This window comes from Mustela nigripes, chromosome 12 (assembly GCF_022355385.1).
Source record: "Mustela nigripes isolate SB6536 chromosome 12, MUSNIG.SB6536, whole genome shotgun sequence".
Taxonomy (NCBI): domain Eukaryota; kingdom Metazoa; phylum Chordata; class Mammalia; order Carnivora; family Mustelidae; genus Mustela; species Mustela nigripes.
Genome location: NC_081568.1, coordinates 30,595,329 through 30,616,830, shown reverse-complemented (window position 1 = coordinate 30,616,830; position 21,502 = coordinate 30,595,329). Strand labels below are relative to the sequence as shown.

Sequence of the window (21,502 nt, the reverse complement as noted above, 5' to 3'; positions counted from 1 at the left end):
TACAGTTCATAGTCATAAACATTCATTTGAGACAGACATAGCAAAATTGGAGACAGGGGAGAACCACTAACACTTTCATTAAAATGTTGCCTTTCACTTACTGATAAATGCGGTTGGTTGAATTGAATTAATCAGGGACCGATTAATGTCTACACAGTAGGTACTAATGTCACTTGTTAGTAATTTGACCCCAACTGAGGGCTTTTCTTTATTAGGCATAGTAGAGTATTAGGTTGCCCTTTGGTAGCATGCCAGAATAAAGATTGTCATCAATGATTCTCCTATTCTTATGAATAAGACGTTGTCACAGTCTGGTACTAGTGTTCTATGAGAGTTCCCCTCGGACATTATAAGATTCTGTTCCAAGTACATCAGTGCACAAAGTGAACTCCATTATCAGGTGCATATGCCAACATAAAGATTTACAGAATTCTGCATAATAAAAAAATCAAGGAAGATTCACAAACCGCATCCATGAAAAACCTGACACCCATCAGAAAGAGACATATCAATGCTAATGCTTTGTCAGGAAACTAGTAAAGAGTGAAAAGAAAAATAATTAGAATACTTTTCTTTTTCTCAGAGCATTAATCACAATGGTAGGCAAGCACTTCTCTATTTTATGAAAGATACTAATTTCAAGGAACAACTATGTGGCAAGTAATCTTCATCAGCGATTATTAGAGGATGAGGAAGAGAGAAGTTAGAGAGTATAGTCTAAGTAATTATTGGTTCACCATCTGTTGAAGTGATTACTTAGCAAGTGTTTATTGAATAGATGATAGGAAAATCTGTCCTTTTTGCATTCGTATCAGATTTCCATTAGCTAAGGATTCCCTTAATCTCAGAGAAAGGATCCAAACAGAAGACAGAGGAAGCCTACAGCATCTGCCATAGTTGGCAGCAACTGGGAGGGCTTGCTGCTGTTTCCATGACAAAAGCAGAGATAGTACAGGGACCAAAAGTGAGTCTGGTCAAGGTGACAGTCACCTTACATTTCTGAACTTTGAAACTGTGTTCTACATTTCAAGCCTATATTTGCATTTACAATACTTCCTATTTTAATTACTTGTATATCTTTCTCTCCTCCATTAGATTATAAGATTCTTGAAATTGAAGCTTGCATTTTACCCATGTTTATATCTCCTCGTACATAGGAAGGACTTATTAGGTGTATAGAACAGAATATTTTACAAAGATTTGGGACCAAGTACAACCAAAATGTGTAAAAGTAGCCAGAACTATTATTATGCATCAGCCTATAACCATAAATATTTTTAGAATTATATAACATAAGAATCACCATGCTAATCATATCTTGGCTACTCATTTTGAAACTAATATTTATGTATTTTATAATTAATATTTATAAATTATTAGAAATGCAAAAATGATGCACTCATTTTTTAGGTCAAAATTATTCTATTTCTTTTTTTTATATTATTCTCAGAGAATTAGGTTAAATGAATGAAAGATGGTGTAGATGAATACAAAATTTCTTCCCACTTATAAATTCACATTTAACTTCTCACCTTTAAATGTTTAATTATGTCATATAAGATCATATTACTAACTTTTTAATCTAGAGATTGCCTTAATGTTAAGAACATATTTTCTTTTAAAAAAATTATTTTCTACATTTACAGTGATGGAGAGATCTACGATGACATTGCTGATGGTAAGTCCCACATGGCACCCACCATTGAGAACAATAACAGTGAATTTACTGTTCTTATAAATACTAAAAATAGCTTGCTGGATTAATTAGAGCTTTTCAATCTGATCAGAATTTGAATCACTTGAAAATGTTAGGAAAGGTAAATGCTCTGGTATAATTTAAGAAATTATTTTTGCACACGACCGGAAATCAAGGAAGAATCTTGTTTATTTTCTCTGAAAACAAAAGTATGAAAATAATGTGAACTTTTTATTTTACCATTAATCTTAATACAAATAACTTTCATCCTTTAAAATATGTATACTTGACCTACTAATTGGTCAAATAACTTTCATCCTTTAAAATATGTATACTTGACCAATTAGTAGGTTAATTCATAACCTGTAATACTAATATTCTTTTAGCATCACATATTTATAAATTACAATCTTTAAAAAATTAATCTCAACTGAAGTGATGCATAGAATTACTCATGTGGCCTTTTAGTTTCCTTTTAAACTTATGATTCTTACTGATATTTAACAACTTCAATCTCATTTAGAAAACTACCAAAAAATACATTTAATTAAGTGCCAGATAAAATAATTCTGAGTCTCATTTTGATAAAAAATAAATCTGTCCAGGGCATCTGGGTGGCTCATTTGGTTAAGAGACTCCCGTAGGCTTAGGTCATGATCTTGAAATCCTAGGATCCAGTCCCACATGGGGGTCCCTGCTTGGGGGCAGGGGTTGGGGGGCAGTCTACTTCTCCCTCTGACCCTCCCCCATCTCCTGCTCTCTCTCTCTTCCTCTCTCAAATAAATAAATAAAAACTTAAAAAAAAAAAGAATAAATCTGTCCAGAACTTTGTTAGAATTATATACTGAACAATGTAAAGTAAATCCATATATGGTCTTCCATGTAACTACTTTTCACAAAATGAGCCAATTCTACCTTTTTCTACATTTTTTTTTAACCCTAAACTAGGTGAGTGTGAATTACCCACATTTCTAGCCTTGGAAAGCTTAGAAGGTATGTGTTTTGTATAACTCTATTGAAATTTGTATTTTTTTTTTTTCAGGTTGCATCTATGACAATGACTAGGTCTCAGCCTTGTTCATTCCGCTCTGTTCATTTGATACCAAAATGAAGTCTGAATTTTAATTGACATGGGATTGGATATCATAGAAAATGGATGCATGCAACTACCTATTACCATTCGCTATAAAACTCTGATTAAGAAGTTTTAAAACTGTGGACTAGAAAATGATCTTAACATCTTGAGAGACTGCATCAGTGAGCTGTAAGAATTATGAAATATTCCATTTCTGGTTCAGCTACAGTTATGAAGGAACTTCTTGTAGACCATCAGGAGACAACCTCCCCTCTCTAAAAAGAAAGAAAAAATTAGGAAGAAATGACTGTGTTGTCTAAAGAAATATGAGGAGGAAGAATAAAGAAATATAAGGAAGAAAATATTAAAACATTCCACAAGATAGAAAACTATCGTTTGAACCTCTAATTGTGATTGTCTCTTATAGTCTTTATTCAAATCCTCTATCTTTAAAAGGGCACAACTGTCTCCTCTCTTGCTGGTGGGATCAATGTTCTAAAAATTACAGTGGCAGCAGAGTTTGTGTATAAAGATTGTCCCTGTTTGTTAATTGTAAATATATGTTAATTATTTTATGAGAATGTATGCATTTTAGTACACACACTTCAGATTAAAACTGTAGAAGAGTCAAAAATCGGTTTTCTTTTTGCAGACTCATCCACTAACAGTCGAATTATGTGCTCTGTTTAAAGTACTGTTGGAACTAGAGTAGATAGGAATGAGGTCTACCCTAAAATTATGAAGAATGGAAGATGGACTTTGAAATTAATTAGGCTTTAAGGGCACCTCTTCACTATGAAGACTCTTTTGAAAGTTTTTGCTCTTCAATTACTTCTGTGGAATTTTTTTTAAACCACTTTACTGGAAAGTTGGCCTAGTGTTTGGACTAGAATGTTTCCTACTCATACATATTCTTTCCCAAAGCACCTCCAAACAAAATATGAAGCATTTGGAATTAAGAACACTAAACAAAATGCTACAAAATGCAAGACTCCTAACACCCAAGAAAATAGCATGTTAGGTAATTTTTTCTCAACTTCCAAAATCGGCAAATCCTAAAGCTGGCTCTACTACCAACGAACCATGATATGATATTTGGTGAACTAGTTTCCTCATCTGCAAATTACAGGATTAGATGAAATCAGTTTTTCCCAAAAATTTTATGACCAGTTACCTCAAACTTTTATAATCCTCCCCAACCCCAAATCCTGTATTTCAGAAGCCTTTGTGTATTTTTAAAACTCATTGATTAAATAATGATTAATGTATTTTCTGTATTTTAATATTTCAAAGTCTCATTGGAGCTTCTGAAGAGTGGCCCCACTGAATTGAAATCATTTCAAATCATTGTAACCTCAGCCTTCATATGGGTAATTTCCATATGGGGTGTTAAATTTTGAAAATAGATCAGAAAGAAAGACAAATAGAAAGACAGGATGGAAGGAAGGAAGGAAGGAAGGAAAGAAAAAAAGGAAGGAAGGAAGGAAGAAAGAGAGAGAAAGGATATAAAGAGAAAGAAATAAAGAGCCTTCAACCTTTATTGTTCAATTTATAGAGTCAGCAAGTCTGAAGCTCCACATTAGAAACCAATGATGTCCAAGTCCCCCTCCAATTATGAAATACTTTGATGTCTACTTTTTGATAGGATAAACCAGTATATGCTCAGTATATGATGAAATTATTTTAATAGATAAATTACATGGTTCAAAAGTGTTTTTGTTTTTATTAAATTTGGCAGCAAATATACATAATACACTGACAGTATATCTCCAGTTATTTTTTTCTCATTGAAAATAACATAAATTCAATATAATATCAGTTTTTGAAATTCCAAATTAAACCAGGAAACTATATTAGAGTTTTGGGTTATACACCAAGAAACAGACACATACAATGCCTACAAAAGAGATATATAATAGATAATCATCTTAATATAAAAGGCATATTTGACATGTTAATTTTAATATATTAAGTATTATTTCTGCTGTAGTTTAATGTATAGAATTTTGTCATGTGAGAAGAGCTACAAATAAATAATATCTTTAGCAGATAACTTTGCTGCCTACTTCATCAAGGAATTGAGGTCCTCAACCTTTCTCTCCCATAATTTGATACCACATCTACAGTCTTTAAGCCCAATCATTTCTGTTTTTGCTTCATCCTCAGAGGATGGAGTACCTCCTGTTTAAGACTAAACCTTCCAGTAGTGTGCCTGATGCTTTTCTTCCGATTTTGAATGAAATTGAAAAAACCAAGCACAAGTCCCTTCAACTTCCAACAATGTTCAACCTCAACCCATGTTCAGACATTATCCCAGGGAATAAGATACCACTCCTCAAAGCCATAACCTTTATCCAGTTTCTTCTTTCTTTCTCTGAAGTCTTCTTCCTTCACAGTTAACTAATTCTCTCTCACTCACAAAGACCCTGCCCAACTTTTCCTCCTTTCTCTTCCTCTCTTCCTCTTCTTTAACTTCTTCCATTGTGCAGACTTCCTCCTCTGGACTTACAAACATACTGAAGTTCTTCTCATTCAAAAAAACAAGAGAAAACCTTGCCTTGAATCCAAACATCTCTACATCAACTACAACCAATTTCTTTTCTTTTTCTTTTTTTTAAGATTGTATTCATTTATTTTCCCAGACAGAGACCCAAAGTAGGCAGAGAGGCAGAGAGAGAGAGGGGGAAGCAGGCTCCCTGCTGAGCCGAGAGCCCCATGTGGGGCTTGATCCCAGGACCTGAGATCATGCATGACCTGAGCCAAAGGCAGAGGCTTAACCCACTGAGCCACCCGGGTGCCCCCCAGTTTCTATCTTCTATCTTTCTTTTCTCATCCCATTGTCTGAAAACGGTAGGGCGCATTTGACAACCAGGAGAATACTAGCCTCACAGACCCCCAGCTTTGGGAGGTTTAACTCACCAAAGGTCCTGCCTTCTACACTCTGAAACCCATTTCCACAGCTGTGCCAACACCAGGCTTCCCACAGACTGCTCCCAGCCAATGACCAAGCATGGCAGTCCTGTTCTTGAAAGGTAAAGAAGCCCTCAGGTGGCAGCTGTGGTTTGAAATCTCTCCAACTACCTAGCAGAAACTTCCTTAACCTGCATAGTACTCTGAGATGCCTCTTCCCAACATTCCTCCCTCCCCTCTTCATTAGGGTCCGACTCCCCTTGCTCTCTGACGGCTCCTCCGACTTTCCCTGGCTCCCTCCTCATTTCCTCTCACGCACACATTTTTCCACTTTTTTGCAACATCAGCCACTTCCGATGGGAAATCAGATGAAGCACGGACCACCCTATAGCTCTCCACCTTGCCAATAACAAGGGGTATTTTTGTGGGGGTGAGTGATGGACAAACCTCAGTTATTGTCTAGGACAGCCAGATTGCATTTATGTTAGAAATGCCAAATGCCCCCAAAAGGTCTAGCAGGAAAAGGTCTAGCAGGAATAGGATCCTAAAAAACTAAGGCTGCTGCACACGAACTACTCAGCATCTGATGGGAGGCAAATACCATGGCCTGGAATAGAAATTTAAAGTCAAATCATGGTTGGGAATTTGCCCAGCTGAGAATAATATTCAATAGCTAATACAAGGCTATTTGTGGACAGGTTCTTAGTAGCAAAGAAGACGGAAATACCTCCTGTCGCCACCTTATCTCAGTTCTTAGAAACAGATGTTTGAAATGATGTAATATTTTTCAAAAACTTCAGTTAAGTTGATGAAGAATTATATTCAGGCATGTGAACTATCTCTTCCCTTTCAAACTCATGACCTTACACATGCCGTCAGATATGGAAGCTTGACTCTCCATCACCTCCCTGGGAGTGGTACTAGAGGTAAGATTTTTTAAGGTAGGATGAAATTTGGATTATTGTTCTTTAATTAATATGATATGCATGTTAGAGCTTTGCCCTATATGGGAGAAGCTGTGTTAAGAAAGAAACTGAAATGCTCTTGCCACCCACATGCCCCAGGGGACCGGAGGTTTGTGTTTTTTGTGGTTTTTTAATTTTTGTTTTTGTGTTGTTCTGTTTTTGGTTTCTTGTCTTTAGTATGTATAGATCTAAAAGAGGTGCAGTAAGGTATCATGGTTACTAACCTCCAAGATCTAAATAAGAGTACGGGACTAGAAAACCAAAACCACAAGGTATTAAAAATTTTTGTGCGTTTGTCTAGAAGAGAAACAACAGAAAAAAATCTCTCCTATTGGTAACATAACTGTAGAAATAGACATACTTAGGAGGTATCTTAAGTTGGGTCCTCCCAAAAGCCGAGCTTGAGACTGGAATTCTTGTGTGAGGGATATGTTGAAGGGGCTCTGCAGGGAAAAAAAAAAATCTGCAAGAATGAGGAAGCAGGATAGTACAAGGCAAGAAATTGGGCTAAGATGCGGATCTATCTGCAGCCCATGCTTAGCCTGATTTCAGAACAAAAAGTTGGAGCAAGAGGGGCTCCATCGAATTACCCCATCCCCCGAAGGCAAACGATGTTATGAGCACAGCGTGTTAAATGCAACTGATGAATTACTGAACACTACATCTGAAATTAATGATGTACTATGTTTTCTAACTGACTTTAATTTTTAAAAAAAATATTGAATTAGAAAGAAAGCAAATGATCAGTTGAGGACTAAATCTGGGAGCTGAAAATTATCCTAAGATTCTATTGCGACAAAATTTTGGACTAAGAGACGAATATTTCTGTTTTTTAAATGTTCCTAAAACAAGATACATCACTATTGGGGAAAAAGAAAAAGAAGGAGGAGTGGGAGAAGGGAGAAGGGAGAAGGAAGAAGGGCTCCATTGAGTCAGTTGCCCTGAGGCAAGGGAGCTGGGCTTTGTATCTTTTCATCAGCAGTCACGGGCTACCAGATGCTTCCTCCCCCAATCTCAGTCTCCTTGTGTCTGCCTGTGCCTCTCTGGGCTGAGAGAAATTCTCTGAAGGTGCAGCTGTGACTTTCAGCAACCAGTCCTTACAACAGCTGAGGGATGGGTGCACCTGCCTGTAAAAGTTACCAAGGGTAGATCAGAAATAAATTTCCTGCAGAAATAGTGGGCTCTCTCATCAAATAGGAAGGGACATAAACACTTGTATTTTATGGACCAAACATTAAAGATGGCCTTCCTCACATCATTAAGGGGTTGTCCCGGCTTGTCAAGGTCCTGTAAGCGTCCCGAATCATTTCAGCGTCAATGTCACCTAAGTCACCAAATTTTACACTGACAAGTACATTGAGAGGCCGTTGAAAGATGAATGTTCATTATAAGTCTATTTGTTATTATTCTATGTATCTCACTCATGTATTCAAAAGGTAAAATCATCCAATCTCAGTATTTGAGTCAATTCCATATATGTGCTGCCTTGTCACTGTCATTCTCACCATCCATCAGCATCTGTTGAGCACCTACTATATGCTAGACACTGTGCTAAGTGCTATGAACCTTTTTCTATTTAAACCCTCTGTCAACTCTATCAAGTCAGGCTCAAAGGAAATGAGACTTAGATGTGCATATGCTTTACTCAAGTTTCATGAACATGTTCAAGGTCTTATTATTGTGATGTCCTGTTTTCTAGGTGTATGATACACACTTCTCCCACTCCCGAGTAATAATAATAATGATAATGAAAACAGTGAGATACAAAGAAGCCAGGATTTAGGAAAATTGTTGGTTCTTTTTCATTACCATGTTGATGACATGCCTAAGTGTTAGTATTGACTAAGGTACAGAACCCAGTTTCAAGAGAGAGACTTATAAGACTAAAAGATATATTTAATTAATGTTAAATTTAGAGAATATGAGCTGTGAAGTCTATCATAACTTCAGGGAGAAAATGGTAACAATGTATCAACGATTGACCCTTTAACTAGCATACCAGAAGTTACATATTCACAGTGGTATCATCCTTCAAACTAGTCAATTATAAGTCTCTACACTTATTTCACTGGTTTGCAGGGGATAGGATTTATTATTATTCCAGAAAAAAAGGAATTCCACTTTCAAGTTTGCCTTTAGTACTTGGGAAAATTTTACTTGTAGTCTCTTTGTTGTCAAAAGATCATAAATATTTATCCTTTGAAAATGGATTTGATTTTTACAAACAGCTTAAAACCAGCTAAAACCCCATCTGGTATATAAGGTGAGTGAACAAACAGGGCAATGTTTTGTGAAATTGAGTTATGACCAATTAATGACCATTCTGTGCTCATCATAAATTCCTTCTAATCTTAGTATCAAAAAATAAATTTTAGTGAATATTTAATTTTTCAGTTTATAATACTAATATAAAAGTTTTGCATTTCCCCTCAGTCATCTTTCAAATATGAATTTTCTCCTTAAATAGAATACTATGAGTACATTTAAAGATCCCTGTGTATGTCATCACAATTTTACTCCTTCCTTCCCTCGTTCTCAGAGAAAACCAGCACCTGATTTTGGTATTTCTGATTCCCTTATATTTGTTTATACTCCCTTACATAGGTATATATCTTTTAAAATGTTTCAAGTATTATTTTTTTATATCTTAAAATTTGATATGACTTGTATCATACTGTCTGTGCTTTTCTACCATCTGCTTTTGACACTTCTCATTTTGTTTGGGAAAGGCAGAGCAAGAATTCTACTAAATGAAAAAAAAAGCAAACACATATCTCTGTTTTTCTACTAAGGTCATGTTAGCAGGCACCTGTGTGGCTCAATCCATTAAACATCTGTCCAGGCTCAGGTCATAATTCCAGGGTCCTGGGAACTAGCCCCGCATCGGGCTCCCTGCTCAGAGAGGAGTCTTCTCCCTCTGCCCCTACCCCTGCTTGTGTGCTCTCTCTCTCTCTCTCTCTCTAATAAATAAATAAAATCTTAAAAAAAAAAAAAAAAGTCATGCTAGGTTGTTTCCAACCTCTGCTATCGTAAACAATGTTGCTATGGACATTCATGTTGGAATTTCCCCAGCCAAATGAGGGTTTCTCTACGGCAAATGCCCCAAATTGGAACTGCTCAGTGGTAGAATATGCAGGTGCTCCACTTGAACAGGTACTCCCTGATGCTTTTTGTGTCTTATTTTAGAAACTCCTTACCTTTACCAGCCCATGAAGATATTCTACATTTTCTTCTAAAAGTTTGAAAGTTTTACTTTCACTTTAAATTCTTTGAACCTATCTGGAAATGTCAATCTTTTTTCTGCTCAGGCAAGCAGTTCCTCCCAACCATTTTTTTGACTGGACTCACCTTTTGCACAATATGCAAAGCCAGCTCCGTATCATAACGTCGAAGTTCCCTTTATGCCTGTATCTGCTGTGAGACTCACTCCTAGGACCACACCACTGTCTTCATTTCCAGTATGGTCACGCTGAGCATGGCTCGCTATTTGACCAGATAATTTCAAGTCTTCAAGAACTTTTTACAGAAAGACCAGACTTCAGTAGCATCAGTATAGTACTAAAAGAGGATTCATAATAATTTCTAAATTCTCGTAACTGTGGCAGCACTTTTTAAATTAATTACTATTAGAAGGAGTTAGTAAAGGTAAAAAAAAAAAAAAAATGTTCAGAAAAATTCATGCAGGGTGCCTGGGTGGCTCAGTGGGTTAAGCCACTGCCTTCGGAGGTCATGATCTCAGGGTCCTGGGATCGAGTCCAGCATCGGGCTCTCTGCTCAGCAGGGGGCCTGCTTCCCTTCCTCTCTCTCTGCCTGCCTCTCTGCCTACTTGTGATCTCTCTCTGTCAAATAAATAAATAAAATCTTTAAAAAAAAAAAAGAAAGAAAAATTCATGCAGAATATTAGACATAATTTGTGAAAACGTAAAGTAGCAAAATATTCTTCCAAAAAAAAAAAAAATCATTTATCTGACTCCATGTAGACCAAGTACCTTCAGTTACTAACTCAGTTTACCAAGTGTATCTGGAAAGAGGGTACTGTGAGGGGGGCCTGGGTGGCTCAGTCATTAAGCGTCTGCCTTTGGCTCCTCGATTGATCCCAGGGTCCTCGATTCAGCCTGCCAGAATCCGGCTCCCTGCTCAGAGGGGAGTCTGCCCCTCCCTCTCCTGCTCCCCCTGCCTGTGCTCATTCTCTCTCTCTCTCTATCCCTGTGTCAAATAAATAAATAAAATCTGGAAAGAAAGAAAGAGAGAGAGAGAGAGAAAGGGAAGGAAGGAAGGAAGGAAGGAAAAGAAAGAGGGAAGGGGAAAAGGAGGAAAGAAAGAGAATACTGTTAGAATGGAAACAGATACTTTGGTCTGAGAAAGTTAATCCACTTACCAACTGCTTCCTTAAATAAAAGATCCTCATGGATATATGTTATAGTGGGACCTTCAGGAAAATTCTAAAATAGGATATGAAAACCACTGGCACCAACCATGTAATGACGTTTCCTTCTTTTGAGAACATAGAATCTCACAGAATGTGACCTTTGTTTTTCACATTGGCTCAGCCGTGGTCCCATAGCTCCTCTCTTAATTGACAGATGGATCTCTACATTGATGGTGAGTAAAAACACAAGCCAACTACTTTTTGGATACTCTTTCCTAGGGAAACCTGCTTACTTCCTCTTCTGTGCTTGCTCTTTTCAATACATCTCTTCATAAGAAAATCAAGTTTGAATAGTATTCATCAGGACAGGAGTGTGCCTAAATCAGCAATAATTAAGGAAGTGTGTTGGAATCTCCCACTGTGATGACCAGCGAGTTGATTTCTCTATTTCTATGACTTATTGAGACTATTATTAAGTACACATGAATTTGTCATTTGAAGTCTTTCTTATTAAGCCTTTTTCACTATGTTGCAACAGGTTTTTGACCGTCTGTCTTCTTTGATATTAATACAGCTACTGAGCTTTTACCTTATACACAATTTCCATCTTTTCATTTTTAATTTTTTTATTTTAGTATATTTCTAGGAAACACCGTATAGTTGGATTTTTTAAATTAATCTAACAATTTCTTCCTTTTAACTGATAAACTCACAAGTAAGTATTCCATCCATGTATACATATTTAGAATTGTTTCCTATTTCACATTGTTCTTTCTATTTGTAAGGTTTCTTTCTATGTGTCTTTGTTTTCCTCTTTGTCCTTTTTGGGGGCTGATTGATTTCTTCCTTTCTTGATGTTCTGCCTGCCTTCCCGTCACCCCATTTCATTGATGTGCACGTTCTACACTCTATACTTTGTTGCTCTTCTTTTAGTGGTTCTCCTTATATTTTTTTCTGCATACTATATAAAGTTTTAAGTTGATCAGTTATTTAAGTCCTCTCTCAAACAAATGAGAGCTTTGGAATTGTTTACTAAGATTACCTACTCCTTGGGGTGCCTAGATGGCTCAGTGGGTTAAGCCTCTGCATTCGGCTCAGGTCATGGTCTCAGGGTCCTGGAATCGAGCCCCGCATTGGGCTCTTTGCTCAGCAGGGAGCCTGCTTTCCCCTCTCTCTCTGCCTGCCTCTCTGCCTACTTAGGATCTCTCTCTTGGTCGAATAAATAAATAAAATCTTAAAAAAAAAAAAGACCACCCACTCCTTAATGGCAAGAAACTACTCTCAAGTATTTTCTTTCCTTTTAATCCCCAATGTTTAAATATTATTATTAAATGCAGACTACATTTACTTAATATGTCTACGTGATTAACCAATTTCTTTACTCATCACTGTTTCTTATATTTTAGACTATCTTTCCAGGGCCATTTTCTTCTTCTTGAAATATATATAATGAAAGCTTTAATAGTCATGTCTTTTGGAGGTAAACACTGCCATTTTGTGATTATCTAAAAATGTCTTAATTTTTCATATTATTTAAAGTCAGATTTATTTTTTTTTTTTAGGTACAGAAATTTTGGTTGACAGTTGTTTACCACTTGTTACCACTTTAAAGATAATTTTTCTATCTCCTGGCATCTATTTTATCTGCAAAGGAGTCTATAATTATTCCAATTGTAATTCTTGTGGGTTGTCTTTCTTCTGCAACTGCTTTTAAGATTTATCTTTGTCTTCACTACATAGTGTCTAGGTGTGGATTTCCTTTTATTTATCCTGATTGGCATATATTTTCCCTCCCATAATTGCTAATTTTGTCTTTCACAGATCCTAGAAAACGTAAGCTATAATCTCTTTAAATATCGCATCTTTTTTATCCTCTCCATTATTTCCTTCTGGAAAACCTATTAAAGTATGATAGAGGGTCGCCTAGGTGGCTCAGTGGGTTAAAGCCTCTGCCTTCGGCTTGGGTCGTGATCTCAGGGTCTTGGGATCGAGCCCCATATCGGGCTCTCTGCTCAGCAGGGCGCCTACTTCCCCCTCTCTCTCTGCCTGCCTCTCTGCCTACTTGTGATCTCTGTCTGTAAATAAATAAATAAAATCTTAAAAAAAAAATGTATGTTAGACATTCTCATACTACACCCCCTATACTTTCTATCCCTTGGAACAATGATTTTATTATTTTCATTTTTTTACTGATGTAGAAATTATGTACAGATCAATTTGACCCTTTAAATACATAGTTCTGTAAGTTTAACAAACACACAGTGTCACAGAACCACCACTCTAAATAAAATACAGAGCCATTTCATCATTCTAAAAATTTTCCTGTGCCAATTTGTCATTAATCAAAAGTAAAGTCAACAAAAGGAAAATATACAATTAGGACTACATCAAAATTAAAAGCTTCTACACAGCAAAAGAAACCATCAACAAAATGAAAAGGCAACCTATGAAATGGGAGCAAATATTTGCAAATTACATGTCTAATAAGAAGTTAATATCCAAAATGTACAAGGAACTCATACTGCTCACTAGCAAATAAACAAAAGAAACCAAATCAAACCCAAAACAGAACAAAAAAAAAAAACAAAAAATAAATAACGCAATTTAAAAATGAGCAAAGGATGTCCAAAGACATTTTTCCTAAGAAGACATACAAATGTCGAAAAGTACATGAAAACATGCTCAACATCACTAATCATCAGGAAAAGTAAATGAAAACCACAATGGACTATTACCTCACAACTGTTAGGTTGTTTATTATCAAAAGGACAAGAGATAAGAAATACTGGCGAGGATATGAAGAAAAAAGAAATTCGCATGCTGTTGATGGGATCATAAACTTGTATAGCCAAGATAGAAAACAATATGCAAGTTCCTCAAGAAATTAAAAATAAAACTACCATATGATCCAGCAATTCCATTTCCAGGTGTATATCCAAAGGAATATCTCTTTATCTTAAAGAGATACCTGTGCTCTCATGTTTATGCAACATTATGCTCAATAACCAAGATATAAAAACAATGTAAGTGTCTTTCTACATCTAATAATATTTATCATTTATCATTCAGTCTTTAAAAAGATGAAAATCCTGCCATTTGCAACAACATGAATGAAATTGGAGGGCATTATGCTAAGTGAAACAAGCCAGACAGAGAAAAACAAATACTGCAAGATCCCACTTACATGTGAAATCCAAAAACCAAACCCATAGAAACAGAGAGTAGGTTGGTGATTGCCAGGAAGTGGAGGGTGAGGGAAACATAGAGAGTCTGGTGAAAGGCTACCATCTTCCATTTAGAAGAGGAATATTATCTGGGGCACCTTGGCTGGCTCAGTCCGTGGAGCATGTGACTTTTGATCTTATGGTGGTGAGTTTGAGCCCCATGTTGGGTGTAGAGACTATTTTAAATAAATAAATTAAATTAAAAAAAAGAGGAACAAGGTCTGAGAAACTAATGTATAATATGATGACTATAGTGATAATACCATATTCTGTAATTGAAATTCGCTGAAACAATAGAACTTCAGTGCTTACTTAAGTGCTTAATTTAACTTACTTAAGTGCTCTCAACAGCAGTAACAGCAATTCTAATGGTAAATACCTGAGGTAAGGGAGGTGGTGTTATAAAGCTTGATGGTAGAAATCCTTTTATTTGTCAAGCATACCTCAATTAAAAAAATTTCTCAATCTGCATTTTGTCTTTTTATTCTCTTAAAATTGTCTTCCCAAGAATAAAGCTTCTTCCTTTTTTAAAAAAAATATTTAATTTATTTATTTGACAGACAGAGAGATCACAACTAGGCAGAGAGGCAGGCAAAGAGAGGGGGAAAGCAGGCTCCCCGCTGAGCAGGGAGCCCGATGTGGGGCTCAATCTCAGGACCCAGAGACCTGGACCTTAGCTGATGGCAGAGGCTTAACCCACTGAGTCACCCAGGTGCCCCCAAAACTTCTTCCTTTTGATGAAATCCAGTCTATCCATTTTTCTCTCATAACAACCACGCTTCCGATGTCCTATCTAAGAAATCTTCACCTCACCCAAGATCACAGATTTTTTCCTGCTGTCTTCTAGAAGCCTTGTGGGTTTGAGTTTTGTATTTAGATCTATGATCCATTTTGAGTTAATTTTTATTTAGAGTGAGGTGTAGATCAAGGCTCATTATTTATTATAAGGCTACCCAAGTGATCTAACACCATTTATTGAAAGACTATGCTTTCTCCATTGAATTGCCTTTGTAGCTTTGTCAAAAATTAATTGAAGATATAGCTATAGATAGAGATAGAGACAGATGATATAAATACAGGTGTGGAGAGATAGATCTGAGCTCTTTATTTCTGTTCAATTCATTGACATCTAAAATTACCCTGACTTCCCCATAGCTTTACAATAAATACTAACAATAAATACTGTGGGTCCGCCTACTTCATTCTTCCTCAGTATTGTGTTGGTTATTCTATACTTTTTATCTTTCCATATCAACTTTAGAATCATTTTGTTAATAACTACAAAATAACTTCTTGAATAAGCTTTGGTATTTTGTACCTTTAAAGGAATTTGCCCATTTGTCCTTTCAGTATCTGTTGGGTTCCATAGTAATATCCTAACTTTCTCTTTTGATATTGTGATTTGTAGCTTCTTTCTTTCCTTTTGATTAGTTTGGCTAGAGATTCATCAATTAGTTATTTCAAAGAAACAGCTTTTTATTTCATTTTTTTTTCATTGACTTCCCTTTACTTGCTTTGGATTGAATTGGCTTTTCTTTTCCTAGTTTCTTTTTTTTCTTTCTTTTTTTTTTAAAGATTTTATTTATTTATTTGACAGAGAGATCACAAGTAGGCAGAGAGGCAGGCAGAGAGAGAGAGGAGGAAGCAGGCTCCCTGCTGAGCAGAGAGCCCGATGGCGGGACTTGATCCCAGGACCCTGAGATCATGACCTGAGCCGAAGGCAGTGGCTTAACCCACTGAGCCACCCAGGGGCCCTCTTTTCCTAGTTTCTTAAGGTAGAAACATAAACCACTGTTTTGAGACCTACATTTAGGAATTTGATGCTATTCATTTCTCTGATTTATCTCCATGCCATACTTTTTGGTATATTTTCATTTATATATAATGCAAAATACATTTTCCTTTACCTTTTGATTTCTACTTTATTCTATGGGTGAATTATGAGTGCACCTTTTGCTGTTCAATTTCTAAATATTTGGGACCATTCTAGATCTTTTTGTGTTATTGATTTCTCGTTTAGTTTTGTTATGGTCCAAACACATGCTTTCTACAATTTCAATTTTTCAAATTTGTTAAAATTTGTTTTGTGTCCCAGATTGTGGTCTATCTTGGTGAATATTTCATCTACTCTAAAAGAATGGGTATTCTGGGGCACCTGGGTGGCTCAGTGGGTTAAGCCTCTGCCTTTGGCTCAGGTCATGATCTCAGTGTCTTGGGATGAAACCTCACTTTGGGCTCTCTCTTCAGCAGAGAACCTGCTTCCTCCTCTCTTTCTGCCTGCCTCTCTGACTACCTGTGATCTCTCTCTCTGTCAAATAAATAAAATCTTTTTTTTTAAAGATTTTATTTATTTATTTGACAGAGAGAGATCACAAATAGGCAGAGAGACAGACAGAGAGAGAGATGAGGAGAAGCAGGCTCCCTGCTGAGAAGAGAGCCCAATGCGGGACTTGATCCCAGGCCCCTGGGATCATGACCTGAGCCGAAGGTAGAGGCTTAACCCACTGAGCCACCCAGGCGCCCCAAATAAATAAAATCTTAAAACAAAAAAAAAGAATGGGTATTCTGCTGTTCTTGAGTGTCTATAAATGTCAATTTCATAAAGTTGTTGATAACATTACTCAGGTCTTCTGTTTATCTATCTGCTTCTTATTTTTGTCTATCCTTATGCCAATATCAGACTGTCTTAATTACTACAGTTTTTAGTATATTTTGAAATCAGGAGGTGTATAATTTATTCACTTTTGACATGGCAATTGATGTAAGAATTTCCTAGAAATTTCCTAGGTAGCAATTTATTTGCATATTTTTTAACTAATCATTGCATACATTGAACTAACATTGTACTATTTCATATAGAATATGAAAACCTTTTAACCGTCTGAGTTTTACTTCTATAATTTAAACACACAATACACTGTATTGCCTTTGTTTTAAATGAGAAATTATCTAATAACATATTGACTTATATATAAACCACTTTCTGCATTTTTTGTCCATTCATGTAGATCTGCACTTCCATCTGCTATTATTTCCCTTTTGGTCTGCAGAACCTTAACATTTATTTTAAAACACATCTGTTTATGACAATTTATTTCAGTTTTTTAAAATCTGAAATTTTATTTTTCATTTTTGAGGATTGATCTTATCAGATATAGAATTCTAGATTATATATACTTTTTTCCTTTTTCACTTTAAAATTGTCATTTGATTGAGTTCTGGCTTGCACTGTTTCTGACTAGATGTCATCAGTATTTCTTACTATTATCCCCCGCAGTTGATTTGTTGTTCTCTGATCACTTTAAAGTTGTTTCTCTTTATTTTTGGTATTTGGCAATTTCACTATAATATGCTTAGGAATGTTTTTCTTTGTATTATTTCTGACTCATTCAGCTGTTTGGATCTGTGTCTTGTTATTTTTTATCAAATTTGGAACATTTCAGCCATTGTTTCTTCAAGTCTTCTTTTCTGCTGTAATCTCTCACTCCACTTCTCTTGGGAGTCCAATTACACATATTTCAGACTGATTTTTTAAAAAATATGGCTCTTTTGGGTTTTTTTCAGTCTTTTTCTTCGTCATTCTTTCTATTGGTCTGTTTCAATCTACTGGCCACTCCCCCTTTTTTGTGTGTCCAATATGTCACCATCTAGTGGATTTTTACATTTTTTTTATATTGTATTTTTTATTTCTATAATTTTCACACGGTTCTTTTTTATAGTAAGCATTTCTCTAGTAAAAGCCCCCATTTGGTCATTACTTACATCCAGCTTTTCCCTTAAATCTCTAATCATATTTCAAAAATTTTGCTAATTTTGATGTCTGTGTTATTTCTTGGTCTGTATTCAATGACTATTTTTTCTCATGATGATGAATCACATTTTTCTGATTTTTCACATCTAATACAATTTTTATTATATTCTTTATATTGTACATGCTATGTGTTTTAGAGTTTGGCTATTGCTGTTTTCCTTTTAACGAGTTTTGGGGGGTTTCCCTCTTCTTTAATTTACTGGAAGATCAGGTTGATACTGTTGAGACTTGATTTTAGGTTTTGTTTCAATATGTCTATAGCAGCATTTATTTTAGGCTAGTGTAGTTTTTCCCCTAAGTTATGGCTTTTGGGGAGTCTCCAATCGAACCTTTCTCTAAATTATAGCTTTCTGGGTGTTCTTAACTGAATGCTCAGGGTGCCTAACAAATTCACTTTACTCACTGGTTAGAACTCTATTGTCTTTGCAATCTTCCACCAACCTCTGGAACCTTCCGTTAGTTTGGAGCCCCCCAGAGCTGCTCTCTGACAGGCCTCCCAGAATCTCACCCTCTAACTTGTGCAGCTTAAATTTCAGCTAACTAATCAAGAGGATTCATATACAAATTTCTGGAGCTCCTACTCTACATGTTCCTCTTCTCTGGTATTTGGCTCCTCAAATTTCAATTGCCTCCTTATGTCTGAACTTCAATCTTTCTTCCTTCATCCTACGGCACAGCTGTTCTCCATTTGGTTTCCATAGTTTTGCGTTGTGTTCTGAAAGGTGTCCCCAGGCAGAAAGCCAGAAAGAATGTAGAGTTCACCTTGTTTCTTTTATCTCAAGGTTACAGTGCCACATTACCTATTCTCCCATGCCTAAAACAGTTGTTCACATATTTTGTCTAAATGTACAGTTGTTTATTATAGGAAAGTGAATTGAATACCCATTCTCCATCATGGATGAAATCAGAAACTCTTCATTAAAAATAATCATTTCACATACAGCTCCTTTATATTAGGTTTCTGATCATCAATATCTGAAGTCCGTGAGTTATAGTCTTAATTTCTAACGATTCTTCCTTATAGTGACTTTTTCCTACGAGTTTGATGATCTGTGAGTATGAACTTTTATTTGTTCGATCTCAATTTGTGGAGTCTAAGAGCTCACGCCCTGCATTTTCTGCAAAAAGGATTTGTAATTGCTACTGCCGGAAGCCAGGGGGCACTACAACCCGGGTCCACTTTGGTCCCCTCCTAGGATCCTGGGCTTAACGCAGAAGTCTCAAGTTCTGCTTTTCTGCCTGTGGTAGATTGTGGGTATGCAACTGGCATGTGCCCTCTAGATAAATCCGCTTTTCCAGTTTTCTGTTTTCACACTCTTCTTCTAATTTAGTATACTGTTTTGTTTTTGTTTTCTGGTGGAGGAATTTTGGAGATTTTAGCTAAAGAAGAAATAAACTATTGGTATATATTATTCAGAGCAGTCATTTGGTCAGCTTTTGTAGATAAATTAGCATGAGTCATAGAAGGTGTCCTGAGGGAAGATTGGGAGTTCTGCAACTCAGAGGAGTGACATTTTCCTGAAAATTTTTTCCACTTGTGTGTATGGCCAAGGGGCATAGCTTAACTATCCATATTTTAAGGGACATATTTTAAACTACCCTTTATCAAGTGGAAACTTGGCTTAAAAGAATATTGCAAGGCACCTGGGTGGCTCAGATGGTTAAGCATCTCCCTTCGGCTCAGGTCATGATCCTGGGGGTCCTGGAAATGAGTCTCGCATCTGGCTCCCTGTTCCTTGGGGAGCCTGCTTCTCCCTATGCGTCTGTCTTGCTCACGCGCTCTCTCTTCTGTCTCTCATGAATAAATAAAATCTTAAAAAAAAAAAGGATATTGCAAAGAAACTGTGGTATGTAACGAAAGTTACATACTTTGTAAGTAATAAAAGCACAGTTTGAAAATATGGAAGCTCTGATAACTTTACTCCTGATGTTAACTTTTTATCAACATCATTACAAGAAAAAAACAATGACAATGAAGTCGGATGTCACAATGTCAGCTGCAATTTTTTAAAGTGGAAATTAAAGTCACGTGAAATATGAATTTATGTAGATTATCCTTTACTATTACTTAAGTCTAAGTGTATATTCTTTGAGATGTTCACTAATGATAGCATAAAGCTATGTGATTTGTAAAATATATAAAAATAAACATTCAGAATATGAAGATAATTTTCTGTATTTCCTATGGTAAAAAATAACTAAAAAAAAAAAAAGAAAAGAAGAAAATTTGCTGACAAACTAAAATGCATTCCCATTGGTCAAACAAGACAGAAAAAGGTGAAAAAAAAAAAAAAAAAGACCAAAATGTCTGAAGATTTGAAGAAAAAGATATTTGAACAAAACTCATTATGGAAACTTTGCTGTGCAATGGATAGAAGCATCGATGCTTCTACACTTGCTTAGTTTATGGTATTGCTGAATTCTGTTCAGTAATGAAAATACACAAATCCCTATGCTTTTTCTAAGCCATTAAAGCAAAGATGTATCAAAGCACGTGTGTCCTTATCAGTAAACAACTACCTTAATAAAGACCATATTTTATGGAAAATCAATGAAGTAGCTTCTATAAATGAAAATTTAAAAGGTATTCACAGTAGAGATTATTTTATATAATTAAGATCTCTAAAATACAGCTTAATTTTCATACACCTTGAAAAGAGAAAGGAAGTGACATGAAAATCTTTTGTACCATGAGAATGTTTGATATTTATTTAGTGGTAAACTAAATTTTTTCTAATTTAGTCTGAATTGAAAAACCAAGTATTTCATAATTATTGGTGACCCCTAGTACCATGTTATCTATCAGATGTTTTAAAAAATATTTAATCTTGGGGTGCCTGGGTGGCTCAGTGGGTTAAGCCTCTGCTCCTCTCCCTGTCTCTCTCTCTCTCTCTCTCTCAAATAAACAAAATCTTTAAAGGAAAAAAAATAGTAAGGTTCTTAGTTACTGTTATCACAATTACCTCAAAGGGAAAGATTAGATTCGATATTTTTTAAAAGATTTTATTTATTTATTTGACAGACAGAGATCACAAGCAGGCAGAGAGGGGTGGAAAGCAGGCTCCCTGCTGAGCAGAGAGCCCGATGTGGGGCTTGATCCCAGGACTCTGGGATCATGACCTGAGCCAAAGACAGACCCCTAACCGACTTACCCACCCAGGCACTGCAAATCTTACTACTTTTCAAAAGAAATTTGTGCTAGGAGGAAGCATTTAGAAAATAAGTATTTGGAAATGCTTCCACAGTTTTGTGATTTTTTTCCTAAAAACAACTGAAAATATAAATCTGTCATTTATATAATTTTTTATATCTACACACTTAAAAACTATGGAGACAGTTTTCTGCTTAATATCTTCAGATGAAGAGTTTTGAAACCACTTTTAAATCATTTGCTAAATATTTCTAAATGTTATGCTTTCCAGTTTGCTATGAAAATGAATTGATATTAGGAA

At 35.9% G+C, this 21,502-nt stretch overlaps 1 protein-coding gene across 4 annotated transcripts in view; it reads left to right on the top strand.

Moving 5' to 3' along the window:
• Positions 1 to 4,258, top strand: part of FYB1 (FYN binding protein 1) — a 154,614-nt gene extending 150,356 nt beyond the window's left edge. For all 4 annotated transcript variants that reach the window (XM_059417033.1, XM_059417035.1, XM_059417032.1 and 1 more), the window contains 2 exons: positions 1,647 to 1,678; positions 2,739 to 4,258. In XM_059417033.1, the coding sequence (XP_059273016.1) occupies positions 1,647 to 1,678; positions 2,739 to 2,761 (55 nt within the window). In that variant the 3' untranslated portion in view covers positions 2,762 to 4,258. The remainder of the gene's footprint in view (positions 1 to 1,646; positions 1,679 to 2,738) is intronic.
• The last annotated feature ends 17,244 nt before the right edge of the window (positions 4,259 to 21,502 follow it).